This window comes from Mya arenaria, chromosome 8 (assembly GCF_026914265.1).
Source record: "Mya arenaria isolate MELC-2E11 chromosome 8, ASM2691426v1".
NCBI lineage: Eukaryota > Metazoa > Mollusca > Bivalvia > Myida > Myidae > Mya > Mya arenaria.
The window spans coordinates 36,591,875-36,612,848 of record NC_069129.1 but is presented as its reverse complement, the minus strand read 5'-3'; the positions used below and the strand labels follow the sequence as shown (position 1 = coordinate 36,612,848).

Below are 20,974 nucleotides of genomic sequence, written 5' to 3'. Positions count from 1 at the left end.
ACTGGACCCCGATTTAATTCCAGGCCTGGGTGTATGTGACTAGTCCGGTGGCCATCATAATGTTTAAACATAACTTACTAGTAACAAATCATTCTGCCCCTGTGCCCCACCCACCAGAACTAAACTATCCAGGTAAACAGTCAAGCGAATTATAGCTCATGACATTCAAATTATATCACAATAATGTAATATAAACTCATTTAAATGACAAATCTAATAAAAATAAATAAATAATAACAAACCTGAAACGATAATTAGTCCATATTTATCGCTGTTATTATACTTCGTTATAACCCGGAAATAAACCGGAAGTCAGCCTGCCGCAAAGGATTATCCAGGTGAGCTAAAACCCGGTACCAGGTATCGATATCGAGAAAAGCCGTTATCACAGTTTATGATACCGGAATATGTTGATACCATGTACTATTTAAAGTATGCATTGGTTTTCAAAAAGCAATTAATAACGGACGGTGGATACTTGGATTTATCATCTGATATTAACCCTGGTATCAACATAATTCGGTATCAGAAAGTGATACCGGATACCGGGGGATACCAGGTACCGGATCCCAGGTTTTTAGCACCAGCCTGCAAATCCGATGAATGTTTTTCATTGGCTTAAACTTTTTCAGAGATGTTTACACCAATATTTTTACAGCTATTGCGATGTCCTCTGCTTTTAATGATTTGCCGCGATAAAGTTTCATTGGCGGAAATAAACAAAAACCGAAATCACAATTTTATTTTTATTTCAAAAATGAGTTTTTTGAGCGGCAGTGTTCGTAAAACATAGAATCAAATAAAAAAGGCCTTATGTAGTTATAAATATGAACTTGTTGACAACTATTATTGTGTCCTTACTCATGTTACCAATGTACACATTTTCTTTGTTTATGAAGCAAATTTGTGAATGTGAATATTTCTTTTTTTCAAACATGTCAACTGAAAGTCTGCTTAAATAATTTTCTGCAGGTGAACCAGGTAGATGAGTTCATGTATAACCTTGTGACTATACATTGCACAATTAAGAAATAACCTTAAAATTTAGTCTTGAATATCTACCTTTTTTACAGTCTGAAGTTTGTATCATGGAAACTTAGAATATGTGTGTAAAAAACTGACACCTTTAGTGAATTTGGAATAATCTTTTACTTTACCAACATTTTCATCAAAAATAATATTTTGATGAAATCACATCATCGATTGTAAAACTGACATTGGACTGGCTTTTATAATTGCTATGATGTCTCTAGCAAACCATGCGACTACTTTACACCATCTACACACTAAGAGACTGTAAAAGCTTGATTATGGTGGCATATGACTGCCATAAGATAACCTAATAATGTTGCTAAATGTTTTGTGTGAAACCACTTAATTTTCGTGATAACTATCTAGTTGATATTCGCAATTTTTTTCAATCAGATAAATAACATAAGACTAAAAACAGGCTTGAAAGTGCCCAGAACTGCCACCTGTTGCTTTTTCATGCTTAACAACACTAACAGGTTATCTAATTATGGTTTGCGAATTCCACGTAATAAGTAACATAATAACTCGTTAACTAGATTAGATTTGTGTTACTACTTAATGTATCTATTAATGCATTTCTAGCTTCTAGCAGTAACTGGTTATCTAGTTATGATTTGTGAATTCTTCTTAGTAACATAATAACTGGTTCACTACATTAGATTTGCGTTACCAGTTACCTATAAATGCATTCCAGACTTAGGCACTAACAGGTTATCTAGTTATGGTTTATGAATTCTACTTAAACCCATGTCACTCTAGGGCCGCGTTCACATGGTGTTCAATAAAAATCAAGAGTGCCGATCTGCGTGCAAGCATTGCCGTGGCAACACAGTGGCAATGCCAGTGAATGAGGTGGGTTCGCATAGAATGCCGAGCGTTGACGCGCACTTTGAGCATGCCCAAAACAAAGGCTGTCACTCAGGGTTCTGATTAGAGCGCAATGGGGTCGCCGGGAGGTTGCCATAGCAGCGCAGTTTGGTCTCCAACAACGCCACAGGAGCGTCTCGGACGCGCACAGAGGTTGCAATGCGAGTGCAATGGTTATCAGTGGCGCTTGCTTGACGATAATTTAGTATTCTCTGAGATGATACTGTGTCCCGTTCGCGCTTATAGGGTGCATCTACAGCGCTTACAATGTGTTTTATATATCTAACTGCACTCTTTATGATTTTACGGAGCTACTACGGTGATCATTGCGCTCCCAATCCAGCAGAACCAGTATGATGCAGACACTTTGGATCTCTTTCAAAGGCGACAGAGGAGGGCCCCAAGGCATAAAATGCAGCATGGTCTACAAATTGTTCGAGAGCAAATGAAAGAATGGAGAACAGATGGAGATATCATTTTTTCAGGCAGTGCAAAATAACATGCCGACAGCGCAGTTTGAGCGGCGTGAAAGCACAGTGTACATGCAGTGCTTGCACCGTGACAACTCGATGCATGCAGTGGAATCTTCAAGAGAGTGCCATGAGAGCGCCGACAATTGCCAACTGGAACTCTGTAGGAACGCCATGGATTTCCGTAGAAACGCCAAGGTCTCCGTGAGAATGCTGTAACATTGCCGTTTTCATGAAAAATATATCACGGCACTCTGGAAAATTTAACAACGCTGTGTAATCGCAGTGGCAACGCGGCTAGGTGTGACATGGGCTTTTGTAAGTAATATAATAACAGATAATGGTTAACTAGATAAGATTCGTGTTACCACTTACTTAGTCATAAGTAGATAACCTGAGTTTATAAATCTATTTATAAAGTTTTGCGAATATAGACAAGATAGCTAGATTATTATCATGAAAACTAAGTGGTTAACAGACACAATTCGCGAACGTTTTCAAGTTATTTTACCTTAGTAATAAATTTGCCACCATCCTTAATGCATGTACTTTAGTTTTGATAACTGATAACAATTCCAGCCAAGTAAATTCCTTGCAGTTTCATGGTCACATTTTTTCATTCAATTAAAATAAATTTAGAAGTATAAACATATTAAGTTTTTAAGTCTCTCAGTGTATTAATCACTAGGTAGCAATTTAATATACATGCAAATAATAAGAGTCAGACGCCTTGTATTCATCTAAATATCTGAAATAAAAATTCTAGCTTTGCTACTGAATAAATTCCCTAAATTTCTGCTAAATCTGTATGATATCATAAGGAAAATTGTACAGCAATTATGGGCATCTACCAAAGTTTGCATAATGTCGAGCAGCAACCAATCATTTACCTTTAAATAACATAGCTACCATTTGCAATGAAGTAATTGAACAGTGATAATCCTATTATAAAATATGACTATCTCTGGAATATTAAATAAAAATTCACTCGAATTACTTTTGACAATATATTCTATTTTATTCGTAGTTCATGGAAATACAAACATTCCAAACTATAATCATTCTTTTTATAAGTTTTTTTCCATCACTGTAGAATTTTCTTTATGTTACTTTTCATTTATACAAACCTTAGTAAATAATACATCAATGTCGAGATTTCGTACTACAATGGAGAAAAATCGTAAAAAAATAATAATATAATAAAAAGATAGAAATTCACATGATGCTGGTTGTCATTATTCCACCATTAAATTGACCAGTATCAGGATTTTATTATATCACTAAATACTAGAAAATGGTTGTAATTATTAATGGATACTTTGACCATCTCTGACAAGTGATCAGGCAAAGCAGGCCTCCCATGTATGTTGTTATTTGCAAGAAAATGATAATTTGAAATAACAATCATGGTTATCAAAAATAAGGCAATTTTGAATACCAGCAAAATATTCATTTGGGCAGTTAAAACAAAAAAGTTTTAAATGCCTTCATACAAATACTGTGAAATTATTTAACAATTTGTATCTATTAAAACCTTTCATGCTGAGCATGCACCAGATGCTATTTTCAAATAGTGAGACATACAGTTTTTTAAGGGTGTGAAACTGGAATCCATGGATTATCATATTTTGATCATGAAAATATTTGCAACAGAGCAATTATGTCGAAATTTGACGCGAAGAATTTCATGAATGAGTAGATCCTGTTCCCTGAAATATGTCAAACCTATATCATGCTGTTTAAATTCTTATAGTTTGTATTATTCAACTGAAACATGATATACATACCTATCATTATTCAGCTCTTACCTCACTTACAATTGCGTTTACATTACAGAAGTAAGTCATGAGTGCATGTCTTGAAAGTGTGGGTGTTTTCTAAGAAAAAGGCCTGATGAAGGATAAATTTTATGAAGGAGATGACGGAAAACTGAAAAAATATTGAAAACATTTGGTTCAACAAAGTGCGCATTTTGAGTATTTTTTCATATTTAATACCTCTCATTATTATATAATTGATTGAAGTATCAACTTAATTTGAAAGAAAGTTTTTTTCACTGATTAACTTATCTGTAATATCTTTTTTGTTCAGAGATTTGCATAAATTAGGAGATAGTTGTGCCAAAATGCATCAATCTCAACTTAAATTGACACATTTATAGACAAAGTGTGCCAAAGAACATATTCAATAAAAGTGCATAGTGACTACGCTTGTCCCCATCACCCATAACCTAGACAGTGGGCAGAGTGACTACGCTTGTCACAATCACCCATAACCTAGACAGTCGGCAGAGTGACTACGCTTGTCACAATCACCCATAACCTAGACAGTGAGCATAGTGACTACGCTTGTCACAATCACCCATAACCTAGACAGTGAGCAGAGTGACTACACTTGTCCCCATCACCCATAACCTAGACAGTGGGCAGAGTGACTACGCTTGTCACAATCACCCATAACCTAAACAGTGGGCATAGTGACTACGCTTGTCACCATCACCCATAACCTAGACAGTGGGCATAGTGACTACGCTTGTCACAATCACCAATAACCTAGACAGTGGGCATAGTGACTACGCTTGTCACAATCACCCATAACCTAGACAGTGGGCAGATTGACTACACTTGTCACCATCACCCATAACCTAGACAGTGGGCAGAGTGAAAACGCTTGTCATTATCACCCATTACCTAGACAGTGGGCAGGGTGACTACGCTTGTCACCATAACCTAGACAGTGGGCAGGGTGACTACGCTTGTCACCATCACCCATAACCCAGACAGTGGGCAAAGTGACTACGCTTGTCACCATCACCCATAACCTAGACAGTGGGCAGGGTGACTACGCTTGTCACAATCACCCATAACCTAGACAGTGGGCAGGGTGACTACGCTTGTCACCATCACGCATAACCTAGACAGTGGGCAGGGTGACTACGCTTGTCACAATCACCCATAACCTAGACAGTGGGCAGGGTGACTATGCTTGTCACCATCACCCATAATCTAGACAGTGGGCATAGTGACTACGCTTGTCACCATCACCAATAACCTAGACAGTGGGCATTGTGACTACGCTTGTCACCATCACCCATAACCTAGACAGTGGGCAGAGTGACTACGCTTGTCACAATCACCAATAACCAAGACAGTGGTTAGAGTGCCAACGCTTGTCGCCATCACCCATAACTTAGACAGTGGGCATAGTGACTACGCTTGTCACCATCACCCATAACCTAGACAGTGGGCATAGTGACTACGCTTGTCACCATCACCCATAACCTAGACAGTGGGCATAGCGACTATGCTTGTCACCATCACCCATACCCTAGACAGTAGGAATAGTGACTACGCTTGTCACCATCACCCATAACCTAGACAGTGGGCAGAGTGACTACGCTTGTCACAATCACCAATAACCTAGACAGTGGGCATAGTGACTACGCTTGTCACCATCACCCATAACCTAGACAGTGGGCATAGCGACTATGCTTGTCACCATCACCCATACCCTAGACAGTAGGAATAGTGACTACGCTTGTCACCATCACCCATAACCTAGACAGTGGGCAGAGTGACTACGCTTGTCACAATCACCAATAACCTAGACAGTGGGTATAATGACTACGCTTGTCACAATCACCCATAACCTAGACAGTGGGCATAGTGACTACGCATGTCACAATCACCCATTACCTAGACAGTGGGCATAGTGACTATGCTTGTCACAATCACCCATAACCTAGACAGTGGGCATAGTGACTACGCTTGTCACAATCACCCATAACCTAGACAGAGGGCAGAGTGACTACGCTTGTCATCATCACCCATAACCTAGACAGTGGGCAGAGTGACTACGCTTGTCACAATCACCCATAACCTAGACAGTGGGCATAGTGACTACACTAGTCACCATCACCCATAACCTAGACAGTGGGCAGAGTGACTACGCTTGTCACCATCACCCATAACCTAGACAGTGGGCAGAGTGACTACGCTTGTCACCATCACCCATAACCTAGACAGTGGGCAGAGTGGCTACGCTTGCCACAATCACCCATAACCTAGACAGTGGGCAGGGTGACTACGCTTGTCACCATCACCCATAACCTAGACAGTGGGCATAGTGACTACGCTTGTCACCATCACCCATGACCTAGACAGTGGGCAGAGTGACTACGCTTGTCACAATCACCCATAACCTAGACAGTGGGCAGAGTGGCTACGCTTGCCACAATCACCCATAACCTAGACAGTGGGCAGGGTGACTACGCTTGTCACCATCACCCATAACCTAGACAGTGGGCAGAGTGACTATACTTGTCCCCTTCACCCATAACCTAGACAGTGGGCATAGTGACTACGCTTGTCACAATCACCCATAACCTAGACAGTGGGCAGAGTGACTACGCTTGTCACCATCACGCATAACCTAGACAGTGGGCAGAGTGACTATACTTGTCACCTTCTCCCATAACCTAGACAGTGGGCAGGGTGACTACGCTTGTCACCATCACCCATAACCTAGACAGTGGGCAGGGTGACTATGCTTGTCACCATCACCCATAATCTAGACAGTGGGCAGAGTGACTACGCTTGTCACAATCACCCATAACCTAGACAGTGGGCATAGTGACTACGCTTGTCACCATCACCCATAACCTAGACAGTGGGCAGAGTGACTACGCTTGTCGCAATCACCCATAACCTAGACAGTGGGCAGAGTGACTACGCTTGTCACCATCACCCATAACCTAGACAGTGGGCAGAGTGACTATACTTGTCACCTTCACCCATAACCTAGACAGTGGGCAGAGTGACTACGCTTGTCACCATCACCCATAACCTAGACAGTGGGCAGAGTGACTATACTTGTCACCTTCACCCATAACCTAGACAGTGGGCAGAGTGACTATACTTGTCCCCTTCACCCATAACCTAGACAGTGGGCAGGGTGACTACGCTTTTCACCATCACCCATAACTTAGACAGTGGGCAGAGTGACTATACTTGTCACCTTCACCCATAACCTAGACAGTGGGCAGAGTGACTACGCTTGTCACAATCACCCATAACCAAGACAGTGGGCAGAGTGACTATGCTTGTCACAATCACCCATAACCTAGACAGTGAGCATAGTGACTACGCTTGTCACAATCACCCATAACCTAGACAGTGGGCAGAGTGACTATACTTGTCCCCTTCACCCATAACCTAGACAGTGGGCAGAGTGACTACGCTTGCCACAATCACCCATAACCTAGACAGCGGGCAGAGTGACTATACTTGTCACCTTCACCCATAACCTAGACAGTGGGCAGAGTAACTACGCTTATCACAATCACACATAACCTAGACAGTGGGCATAGTGACTACGCTTGTCACAATCACCCATAACCTAGACAGTGGGCAGAGTGACTACGCTTGTCACAATCACCCATAACCTAGACAGTGGGCATAGTGACTACGCTTGTCACCATCACCCATGACCTAGACAGTGGGCATAGTGACTACGCTTGTCACCATCACCCATAACCTAGACAGTGGGCATAGCGACTATGCTTGTCACCATCACCCATACCCTAGACAGTAGGAATAGTGACTACGCTTGTCACCATCACCCATAACCTAGACAGTTGGCAGAGTGACTACGCTTGTCACAATCACCCATAACCTAGACAGTGGGTATAGTGACTACGCTTGTCACAATCACCCATAACCTAGACAGTGGGCATAGTGACTACGCTTGTCACAATCACCCATAACCTAGACAGTGGGCAGAGTGACTACGCTTGTCACAATCACCCATAACCTAAACAGTTGGCAGAGTGACTACGCTTGTCACAATCACCCATAACCTAGACAGTGGGCTGAGTGACTACGCTTGTCCCCTTCACCCATAACCTAGACAGTGGGCAGAGTGACTACGCTTGTCCCCATCACCCATAACCTAGACAGTGGGCTGAGTGACTACGCTTGTCCCCATCACCCATAACCTAGACAGTGGGCTGAGTGACTACGCTTGTCCCCATCACCCATAACCTAGACAGTGGGCTGAGTGACTACGCTTGTCCCCATCACCCATAACCTAGACAGTGGGCTGAGTGACTACGCTTGTCCCCTTCACCCATAACCTAGACAGTGGGCTGAGTGACTACGCTTGTCCCCATCACCCATAACCTAGACAGTGGGCAGAGTGACTACGCTTGTCACAATCACCCATAACCTAGACAGTGGGCATAGTGACTACGCTTGTCACCATCACCCATAACCTAGACAGTGGGCATAGTGACTACGCTTGTCACAATCACCCATAACCTAGACAGTGGGCAGAGTGACTACGCTTGTCACCATCACCCATAACCTAGACAGTGGGCAGAGTGACTATACTTGTCCCCTTCACCCATAACCTAGACAGTGGGCTGAGTGACTACGCTTGTCACAATCACCCATAACCTAGACAGTGGGCAGAGTGACTACGCTTGTCACCATCACCCATAACCTAGACAGTGGGCAGAGTGACTACGCTTGTCACAATCACCCATAATCTAGACAGTGGGCAGAGTGACTACGCTTGTCACCATCACCCATAACCTAGACAGTGGGCAGAGTGACTACGCTTGTCACCATCACCCATAACCTAGACAGTGGGCATAGTGACTACGCTTGTCACAATCACCCATAACCTAGACAGTGGGCAGAGTGACTACGCTTGTCACCATCACCCATAACCTAGACAGTGGGCAGAGTGACTATACTTGTCCCCTTCACCCATAACCTAGACAGTGGGCTGAGTGACTACGCTTGCCACAATCATCCATAACCTAGACAGTGGGCAGAGTGACTACGCTTGTCACCATCACCCATAACCTAGACAGTGGGCATAGTGACTACGCTTGTCACAATCACCCATAACCTAGACAGTGGGCAGAGTGACTACGCTTGTCACCATCACCCATAACCTAGACAGTGGGCATAGTGACTACGCTTGTCACAATCATCCATAACCTAGACAGTGGGCAGAGTGACTACGCTTGTCACAATCATCCATAACCTGGACAGTGGGCATAGTGACTACGCTTGTCACAATCATCCATAACCTAGACAGTGGGCATAGTGACTACGCTTGTCACAATCACCCATAATCTAGACAGTGGGCAGAGTGACTACGCTTGCCACAATCATCCATAACCTAGACAGTGGGCAGAGTGACTACGCTTGTCACCATCACCCATAACCTAGACAGTGGGCATAGTGACTACGCTTGTCACAATCACCCATAACCTAGACAGTGGGCAGAGTGACTACGCTTGTCACCATCACCCATAACCTAGACAGTGGGCAGAGTGACTATACTTGTCCCCTTCACCCATAACCTAGACAGTGGGCTGAGTGACTACGCTTGCCACAATCATCCATAACCTAGACAGTGGGCAGAGTGACTACGCTTGTCACCATCACCCATAACCTAGACAGTGGGCAGAGTGACTAAGCTTGTCACAATCACCCATAACCTAGACAGTGGGCATAGTGACTACACTAGTCACCATCACCCATAACCTAGACAGTGGGCAGAGTGACTACGCTTGCCACAATCACCCATAACCTAGACAGTGGGCAGAGTGACTACCTTGTCACCATCACCCATAACCTAGACAGTGGGCAGAGTGACTATACTTGTCACCTTCACCCATAACCTAGACAGTGGGCAGAGTGACTACGCTTGTCACCATCACCCATAACCTAGACAGTGGGCAGAGTGACTATACTTGTCACCTTCACCCATAACCTAGACAGTGGGCAGAGTGACTATACTTGTCCCCTTTACCCATAACCTAGACAGTGGGCAGAGTGACTACGCTTGTCACCATCACCCATAACCTAGACAGTGGGCAGAGTGACTATACTTGTCACCTTCACCCATAACCTAGACAGTGGGCAGAGTGACTACGCTTGTCACAATCACCCATAACCTAGACAGTGGGCAGAGTGACTACGCTTGTCACAATCACCCATAACCTAGACAGTGAGCATAGTGACTACGCTTGTCACAATCACCCATAACCTAGACAGTGGGCAGAGTGACTATACTTGTCCCCTTCACCCATAACCTAGACAGTGGGCAGAGTGACTACACTTGTCACCATCACCCATAACCTAGACAGTGGGCAGAGTGACTATACTTGTCACCTTCACCCATAACCCAGACAGTGGGCAGAGTAACTACTAGGGATGCAAACGAATATTCGAATATTCGAATATTCGATCGAACGTTTGGTATTCGAATGTCAAAATCAGTATTCGAATATTCGATGTTTTTGTTGAAATTATAAATTAATAAACTTTTTGCCTACAACTGTCATCTTCGTCTGTCTTGTTTTTACAACGATGGACCCGTAATGCCAGAGGTCTAAACATATGACACTATACACGCGCCAAATCGGATTTTTTGCATTTACTGGCTGTTAGACAAGTGACATCAAACACATTCCAATTATTTTGGGAACATTTAAGATCGGCCTTTATACCAATGTGTTGTCTTTCCCTGCGAATCAAGCTTGGCGATATGCGCAAATCGCCTTGATGATTCGAAGGACATGTGATAGTTATTTGCTTTAAACTGTTTTCCATGTTTCGTTACAACGCTCTTGCGTTGAAAAGTAGTTGTATGGTTTAACGTTGTAAAATACATCAGTCAAAATCAACGTGCGGCCATGTTTGGTGTCGTTTTCTATAAAAATATTTTGTAAACATCAATCCCAGAACGAGGCTGCAAGTACCACGTTGGCGCATATCGTCATTTAACCGGGAAAAACGCAATTCCCAATCTTATTTTGCATTGTTTACAAAAGTGAACGCAGAGGAATTGATATAGTTTATTTTTTTGTTTAAAATATAATTATGGCTTTTTCTTGGGATATAATCTGAAAATGGGGAAATTCAGAGGCTAATTTGTGGAACAATAAGTGTCCGTCGCATGTACCGAATACGACAAAGAAGGGTAACAGGGCCCTAGCTATTACGTTATTGAATACTAGTTTTCTACCATTCTTAAAGGATCATTTTGGTATTCGAATATTCGAATATTCGATCGAAAGAATTACCGAATATTCGAATATCAATTTTGCCATTCGTTTGCATCCCTAGTAACTACGCTTGTCACCATCACCCATAACCTAGACAGTGGGCATAGTGACTACGCTTGTCACAATCACCCATAACCTAGACAGTGTGCAGAGTGACTACGCTTGTCACAATCACCCATAACCTAGACAGTAGGCAGAGTGATTACGCCTGTCACAATCACCCATAACCTACACAGTGGGCAGAGTGATTACGCTTGACACCCCCACCATAACCTAGACAATGGTTAGAGTGACTAGGCTTGTCACCATCACCAATAACCTAGACAGTGGGCAGAGTGACTACGCTTGTCACAATCACCCATAACCTAGACAGTGAGCATAGTGACTACGCTTGTCACCATCACCCATAACCTAGACAATGGGCTGAGTGACTACGCTTGTCACCATCACCCATAACCTAGACAGTGGGCATAGTGACTACACAAGTCACCATCACCCATAACCTAGACAGTGGGCAGGGTGACTACGCTTGTCACCATCACCCATAACCTAGACAGTAGGCATAGTGACTACGCTTGTCACCATCACCCATAACCTAGACAGTGGGCATAGTGACTACGCTTGTCACAATCACCCATAACGTAGACAGTTGGCAGAGTGACTATGCTTGTCACCATCACCCATAACCTAGACAGTGGGCAGAGTGACTACGCTTGTCACCATCACCCATAACCTAGACAGTGGGCAGAGTGACTACGCTTGTCACCATCACCCATAACCTAGACAGTGGGCATAGTGACTACACTAGTCACCATCACCCATAACCTAGACAGTGGGCAGGGTGACTACGCTTGTCACCATCACCCATAACCTAGACAGTGGGCAGGGAGACTAAGCTTGTCACCATCACCCATAACCTAGACAGTGGGCAGGGTGACTACGCTTGTCACCATCACCCATAACCTAGACAGTGGGCATAGTGACTACGCTTGTCACCATCACCCATAACCTAGACAGTGGGCAGAGTGACTACGCTTGTCCCCATCAACCATAACCTAGACAGTGGGCAGGGTGACTACGCTTGTCACAATCACCCATAACCTAGACAGTGGGCAGAGTGACTACGCTTGTCACAATCTCCCATAACCTAGACAGTGGGCAGAGTGACTACGCTTGTCACAATCACCCATAACCTAGACAGTGGGCAGAGTGACTATGCTTGTCACCATCACCCATAACCTAGACAGTGGGCAGAGTGACTACGCTTGTCCCCATCACCCATAACCTAGACAGTGGGCAGAGTGACTAAGCTTGTCCCGATCACCCATAACCTAGACAGTGGGCAGAGTGACTACGCTTGTCCCCATCACCCATTACCTAGACAGTGGGCAGAGTGACTACGCTTGTCACCATCACCCATAACCTAGACAGTGGGCAGAGCGACTACGCTTGTCCCCATCACCCATAACCTAGACAGTGGGCAGAGTGACTACGCGTGTCACCATCACCCATAACCTAGACAGTGGGCAGAGTGACTACGCTTGTCACCATCACCCATAACCTAGACAGTGGGCAGAGTGACTACGCTTGTCAACACGACCCATAACCTAGACAGTGGGCATAGTGACTTCGCTTGCCACAATCACCCATAACCTAGACAGTGGACAGAGTGACTACGCTTGTCACAATCACCCATAACCTAGACAGTGGGCAGAGTGACTACGCTTGTCACCATCACCCATAACCTAGACAGTGGGCAGAGTGACTACCCTTGTCATCATCACCCATAACCTATACAGTGGGCAGAATGACTACGCTTGTCCCCATCACCCATAACCTAGACAGTGGGCAGAGTGACTAAGCTTGTCCCCTTCACCCATAACCTAGACAGTGGGATTAGTGACTACACTTGTCCCTATCATCCATAACCTAGACAGTGGGCAGAGTGACTACGCTTGTCCCCATCACCCATTACCTAGACAGTGGGCATAGTGACTACGCTTGTCACCATCACCCACAACCTAGACAGTGGGCATAGTGACTACGCTTGTCACAATCACCCATAACCTAGACAGTGGGAAGAGTGACTACGCTTGTCACAATCACCCATAACCTAGACAGTCGGCGAAGTAACTACGCTCGTCACCATCACCCATAACCTAGACAGTGGACATAGTGACTACGCTTGTCCCCATCACCCACAACCTAGACAGTGGGCATAGTGACTACGCTTGTCACAATCACCCATAACCTAAACAGTGGGCAGAGTGACTACGCTTGTCACCATCACCCATAACCTAGACAGTTGGCAGAGTGACTACCCTTGTCATCATCACCCATAACCTAGACAGTGGGCAGAATGACTATGCTTGTCCCCTTCACTCATAACCTAGACAGTGGGCAGAGTGACTATGCTTGTCCCCATCACCCATTACCTAGACAATGGGCATAGTGACTACGCTTGTCACCATCACCCATAACCTAGACAGTGGGCATAGTGACTAAGCTTGTCACAATCACCCATAACCTAGACAGTGGGCATAGTGACTACGCTTGTCCCCATCACCCATAAACTAGACAGTGGGCATAGTGACTACGCTTGTCCCCATCACCCATAACCTAGACAGTGGGCGCAGTAACCACCTTGTCCCCATCACCGATAACCTAGACAGTGGGCAGAGTGACCACCCTTGTCCCCATCACCCATTACCTAGACAGTGGGCAGAGTCAAAAGCCTGCCATATATTAATTCACCATTTTCAGCAAGAATGATGAATGAGTGAAAAGCTCTATCATCTATGTAGAATGTATGCAACCTTAATAATAAAATAGAGTATGTTATGCATGAAGTCAGATGCCTGATCAGGTGCTCTATTAATGTTATGGCACCAATGAAAAGACCCTCTTTGCCTCTAATAGGGCATTTTCATCTGATAGGACATTTACATTTTTTTATTTATAATGAAACTGCAATGACAGTTTGCAACTTAATTCATTGGTAACAAACAATTTATTATAGTAACACTTTGTTTATGAGTTTCACCTTTTAATTACTCAATCTTAAAAATTCACTAATTGAATGTACACCTACATGTACACTATTCTTCGCTTGAGTTCCAAACTGTTCTAACAGCAATTGTTAGTGTTTTGAGAAAGTTGAGTTAAAAGTTGTTAAAACTCTTTTGTTTGTAAACGTTATTTCACCAAAATTTCACAGACCATTTAAAATGCTATATGTCGATGCCAAGATGGCCCTATATCGCTCATCTGATTTTGACAAAGGGTTCTAAAGTTATTGATTGGATAGCATGCTGGATGCCGCGCGCCAAAAAAGTATATTGATATTAAGAAGAAGTGCATGAAGTTTGAAGTTGATATATTCAACGATTGTAAAACAATAAAACTATGATAAAAATAAAATAAATAAAAATAAAAAAAGAAGAAAAAAATATTATTTTTTTAATAAATTGATAAAAGTGTGACATAAGGAACATTTCTGTGAAATATTTTGAAATTGGACCAATGGTTTCTGAAGAAAAGATTTTAAAAGTTTTCGATATAGACATATAGTGAAAAGTAGCCACGCCCCTGGCGGCCATGTTTTCTATAAACCACAATGGTGTGAAGGAATTTGATATATATTCGCCGCAGCAACATTTCTTTAAAATTATTTTGAAATCAGGTCAATGGTTATAAACACGCAATTTACAAACGTTTTTATCATACTGATCTTTTTACAACAAAGTGCTTTTGCAATTAATGCTCACAAGCTTCAAAACAATTGGATTACATATGAATAGATATATCAATATTTCATCAGTGAATCATGGATGTAACATGTGTTTATGCCAAAAACTTGGAAATTAAATAAATAACATAATGTTTCAATTAGTGTCTGCTGATTATAAACTTGGAAGCTAGTAAACAAGATTTTAGTTGTCACTGTCACTGCTATTGGAAATCATTCTTTTGTATTTGTAGGTTGACAGTGAGAGACTGGCGGCCAAATGGCAAATTTCTGGTGAGCAGAAAATCTGTTTGCTATGCTGATAAATTTAATTTGCAGTGATTGTTGATGCTGATAATGATATCCAGGTTCTCGAATTATTGTGAAATGATTTGTGTGCATGTAGCAAAATCATGCACATAAATCTTTGCATGTATAAGGCAGCTTGGCTTTTCTCGAGATTGATCATGACATTTACCCGTGAACGAGCTCTACTGGAAGGTATGACGATTATCGTGCAGTTAATAAAAGTTGGACGGCTTCAGGGTTTAGGTGAGAAAAACTGACTTTTAGTTTCTCGTCTACATTAAAAAAGTGAGTGCTGGGTTTGCAGAATATAATTTTAAATTACAAATTAGCAAGGGAACCATTTTAATTTTAATGATTTTTTTTGTTTCTTGACTACTCCATTTTGTATTTATTGTTTGTAGCAGATGCCTAAAAAACATACATATTGTATGGTAGTATACATGTTCTATTCATAGGAAGTTACTTTAGAAATATTTTGTTTTGTATATACTGTGGTTACCACAAGAGGAACAACAACAATTGTAGGTTGATTTAGGACCAAGGTACACAAAAACGGAAAAGGTATTTATTTATTTTTAAATGTTATTTCACTGTTTCAAAATGTTATTTCACTGTTTCAAAAATAAAGCTAAAACATCCAGGCAACAGAACTAAACAAGAGCGTGTTGTAGCCAACGCCAATGCTCATTAGATGTTTTTCAGTAGAAAAGGAGCATGTATAATTTATGTCAATAATTATCAAATCCAGAGTGATGTGCCTTGTTGAACATTTGCCTATTGTCTCTGGCGGCATGTGTACCAAGTTTCATTGGTTTCTTTGAGCTATGGCCTAGGTTTAAGTCAACAATAACAGAAATTCTATGAAAATATCTTAACTTTTTTTCATTTAATCACAAAGAATCTTCAAGAATCTTATTTACCACCCCAAAAACAGTTGTAATTTTTTTTCTCTGAAGCGATAGTTTAAGCTTTAGCAGCACATGAAACATACATGTATACATAGTAACATACATAGACCTTTCCCCTCACACAGTGTTAACTATACATACTTTCTTTTCCTACAGAAAACATAAAGACAATACTTGTATTAGAAAATCAGAATTTCAATAACTATTATATATTTATTGTTATATTCTGGTATAGGAATTTAATGATCACCATTTTAAATATTAAATTCTTATATGTTTTTTATTGCCTGCATTTTTTAATATAAACCCATTCTCTTTAATGTCATAGGTTACAACCTAAACACATTCCCTTTAATGTAACAGATTACTTAAATGATAAAAAGTCACACAAAAGATATTAAAGGATAATATCTTTACTTATGCCTTTCAACAAAACAGAACATTTTCTGCCACATTTATAAATACCGGTACTCATTAACACAGAGCTCTAGCTTGACTTTTCATGATGTGTTATCAAACAAGCACTTGTACACATTCCACATATATTTTTTTTTATATTGATGTCTGACCCAATAAAAAGAGAATATGTTCCTTAAAATGGTAAATGTAAATAATGATTTTTTAATACTTTTTCTTTAGATAAAAAAACTCACTTTGGTTTGGTTTCTTTTGTTTTCTTTTCTCTTTTTGGTTTTTTCAACTTGAGCTGTATGAAAGCTGGTTCAAGCCTCTGGTCCATGAATGGCGGGCTTGTTACATCATGTACCATCAGAATATACTCTCCTGAAAACATATACGATACAAAAATGTAGAAATATTTGATACACATATAACTAAAATGTAGGAATATCTGATACACGTATCACAAAAGGTAGAAATATTGGATACACATATCACAAAAATGTAGAAATATCTGATACACGTATCACAAAAGGTAGAAATATTGGATACACATATTACAAAAATGTAGAAATATCTGATACACGTATCACAAAAATGTAGAAATATCTAATACATGTATCACAAAAATGTAGAAATATCCAATTCATGTATCACAAAAAGGTAGAAAAATCCAATACACGTATCACATAAAGGTAGAAATATCTGATACATGTATCACAAAAAGGTAGAAGAATCCGATACACATATCACAAAGGTTATAAGTATCTTCCATGGCGGAGAGTGTAAGATAGGTTCATCTCGACCCGAGCGTAAGGTGTTTTGCGGAAACGAGGTTTACAGAGTTTCCGCTTAACACCCTGGGCAAGGGTTGGGATAAACCTATCTTACACGAGCGGCTATGGTAGTTGCTTTTTCTCCCACCTCAGTTAAACAAAATTAAGTAAAAATGTATTTTTTTGCTGGAACTCTTTCGTGCGTAGTGAAAATAAATGCTTTAAACACTGTTTCAGTGATGTAATATTTTAAACAGGTGGAATCAGTAGCTTACCAATTCTGGCGAATCGATCATCTTGTGCAATTCTGTTCATTCTCTTAGCTTCCACTGAAAAACACAGAATAAAAAAAGTAAGCTCCTACACAAACAGATAAATTTTTTTTATGTTTTACATACTATTCACATGACAATAAAACAATTAAAGTGTTTATTTTGCATGTAAAAAATTCGCTTAATATAATACATGCAAACATATCATATTGTTTTGATTAATATTTACATTAACTTGAAAAATGAAGTGTATGAAAAACAGCACTCTTTGTAAGTGAGATATTTCTTACATTTTCACCCTGCTTTTTTCATTTCATTCATTTTATTTATCAAAATAATATAACTCAAACAAAATAAAACATAAGATTTCATTTCATATTGAATACAGTAAAACTGCGATCGCTCGAGGAAGCCAAGCTAAAACCTTGAGTGATCCGATGTTTTGAACGACCCGAGTTTCCATTTTAGACTGTTACGAAATGTCTTACAATGTGTTTTCAAAGTTTCAAGTCGTCAGTTTACTTTGGCACCGATAATGTATTGCATTGTTGAAATCACCCATTTGTTCAAAATCTGTCTTATACTACACATGAAAATGTAAAATGAAACCAATAAATGAATAAATAGTTAAGTTTATTTTTACAAAATACACATTTTCTAAACAAACAACATAAGAATATGATTAAATTCTCATCATTAACTTTTCACAATTATCTTCTAAAATGTCCTTATCAAGTATTAGCGCCCGTCATGCATAAATGGTGATAATCAGGTTTTTTCACATCTTTTAAAATTCCCATTCATCGGTCATTGCAATTTTTACAACTTTGATAATGTTAACACCTGCCAATTGTTTGTTTATTTTGAAACATGCGTTCCTGAAAATGTGTGAAATTATGACCTCCAGGTAATGATACGGTTTTGTGCCTGATTTGTATATTTGGGACCAGCAATTGTGCTTGACGGTTTCGATCCATCGTCAGTATATTTTATATGAAAATAGAAGGAATAACCGTCGGGACCATGCTTCGACCTCCACTTACAGCTGGGTTTCGAAGGACCGCTTGTTCGAATGACTGCAGTTTTACTAAATTTCCAAAAAATATATACCATCACCATACTGTTACTTCTATATATAATATTCAGTGAGTTTTTTTCCTCCATACAAAAAAGTGTATTAACTTTTTATCCCACGCTTTCCCTTATTTCCAGTTAAATATAACAATCACATATTTTTCTGTATACACATGTGTCATATAAAAATATCGATCCGCACATATATGTAAACAATTTATTGCTCAATTGGTAATATTCCAACAATTCAAATGTTTTTTCTAATTTTGTTTTCAAAAGTCAATTTCTTAGGCAAATCATGAGAGGAAAATGTAAACTTTCTTCTCGATTTCATGAAAACATTCTTAAAACCTTTGTCACTCTTTGTTTTTAACCAGGAAGTGATGGCATGGACATACTGCAAAATTATGACATCATCTAAATGAGTGTGACATCTCCATTTAAAAAAATTCTTTTGGTTAAAATTATAGTGTTTATGTTGTGATTCTTTATGGATATCATCACAGAATTCCTTCTACTTATAAACAGGAATAAAACAATCGCATATATACTGGGTATAAATTCTTCCTGGATTTTCTGCATTGCATGTAGCGCGGGAAATAGCAATGCTTTGTCAGTTTATGGTATTAGGTTCAACATTAGCGCTGGTGAAACAGGCAGGTTTTTTATTACCAGAAAAAGGCATGTGATAAAAAGAACTGACACTTGTCACCATATAATACACAATTTCATTAAGCTCATCTAGGAATTATTATTTTTTTGTAAGTAAGCTTGTCATTGAAAGGATCGCTTACTTATAAATTTCCTGAACTCCTTGAATAAAATTTTGTATTTAAATAGACTCGTGACAGATCCTATTTTTATCCATTTAATAAGTTTATATTTGTGAAATATCATTTAATGAGGTTAATATATACAATATCTTGTCCCTGTGTACCCAATGAAATACTGTGAGAAACAACATTTTCCACTTAACCAGTGAAGTTCATTGAGTCAGTGATAATAATATTAATCATTTCCATTGTTCTACTACATTAAACTTACGACCTGTTGCAGAGAAACTGTCATCATTCTCATTTTCATCTGAAAAAGGCTCTTCTGTCTGAGATATAAGACAATGACCCTGCTATATGTATACATATTATCTACCCCCTTCAACTTCCAGTGCCACTTTTTCCTTAATCCCTATCCATAAGAGGTATACTGGTGGGTGTTGGTCTATTCCAAAAGAAGTCCTATGTATAATCCCCAGTAGATGCGATTTAAAGACAATTATCCCTATTGATGCAAGGGATGAGGACCGCTTGGATTAGTTGTATTTCACCCATCCCTGATACAAATATTTGGGGCCCAGTTGATTTATATAATTATGATTTTATTTATCTATGGACACAGCATATTGCCAATTAATTTTATAAAAAATAATAAAATAGATTCATCAAGATCCATCTATGTTTACACTGTTTCTTTAGATAAAGAAAAAAACAAACAATCTCAGGAATATTTGCCTTTAAAGATCAGTAGCACACCAGTAAAAGACATCTACTTACAGACGTCTTTACCACTGAGTTAAATACTGAAGTATACCATAATGTGGTCTTATTAGTTATGCTGTGTGAAACTGAGAACCACTATTATACAATATCTATTTCAAGGAGTTGGTATTAAATCACCAACCTTATCAAGGTCATGTGCAACCAGATCATTGTCAAGTGCAACCAGATCATGGTCAAGTGCAACCAGATCAAGGTCAAGTGCAACCAGATCAAGGTCAAGTGCAACCAGATCAACGTCATGTGCAAACAGATCAAGGTCAAGTGCAACCAGATCAATTTCATCTTGGTTGGGAAGTCAAAATGCTAAATCCCAGAGCAACATATGTTGATTTAATCAAAGAAAACACTCTGATTAAGTTTCAAAAATAAAGGACCAGACATATTGCCTCCAGTATGCTCCTAACCTTTTTTCTAAGATTTGACCTAGTGCCCTTGTTCTTGCCACCAGATGACCTAGTTTCAAATTTATCCTAGAGATGATCAAGGAAAACAGTCTGAT

The 20,974-nt window shown here is 40.2% G+C and overlaps 1 protein-coding gene across 9 annotated transcripts in view; it reads right to left on the bottom strand.

Annotated features, from left to right (window-relative positions):
- LOC128243279 (MORN repeat-containing protein 1-like) overlaps positions 1-20,974 on the bottom strand; it is a 105,265-nt gene that overhangs the window by 13,898 nt on the left and 70,393 nt on the right. For 6 of the 9 annotated variants that reach the window (XM_052960945.1, XM_052960936.1, XM_052960935.1 and 3 more), the window contains 2 exons: positions 17,849-17,902; positions 17,052-17,181 (listed from right to left, as the gene is read on the bottom strand). In XM_052960945.1, coding sequence (XP_052816905.1) covers positions 17,052-17,181; positions 17,849-17,902 — 184 coding nt within the window. Of the gene's footprint in view, positions 1-3,496; positions 3,532-16,472; positions 16,549-17,051; positions 17,182-17,848; positions 17,903-19,831; positions 20,003-20,974 lie in introns of those variants that run through there. The other 3 variants (XM_052960939.1, XM_052960940.1, XM_052960942.1) reach the window with 3 other exon arrangements.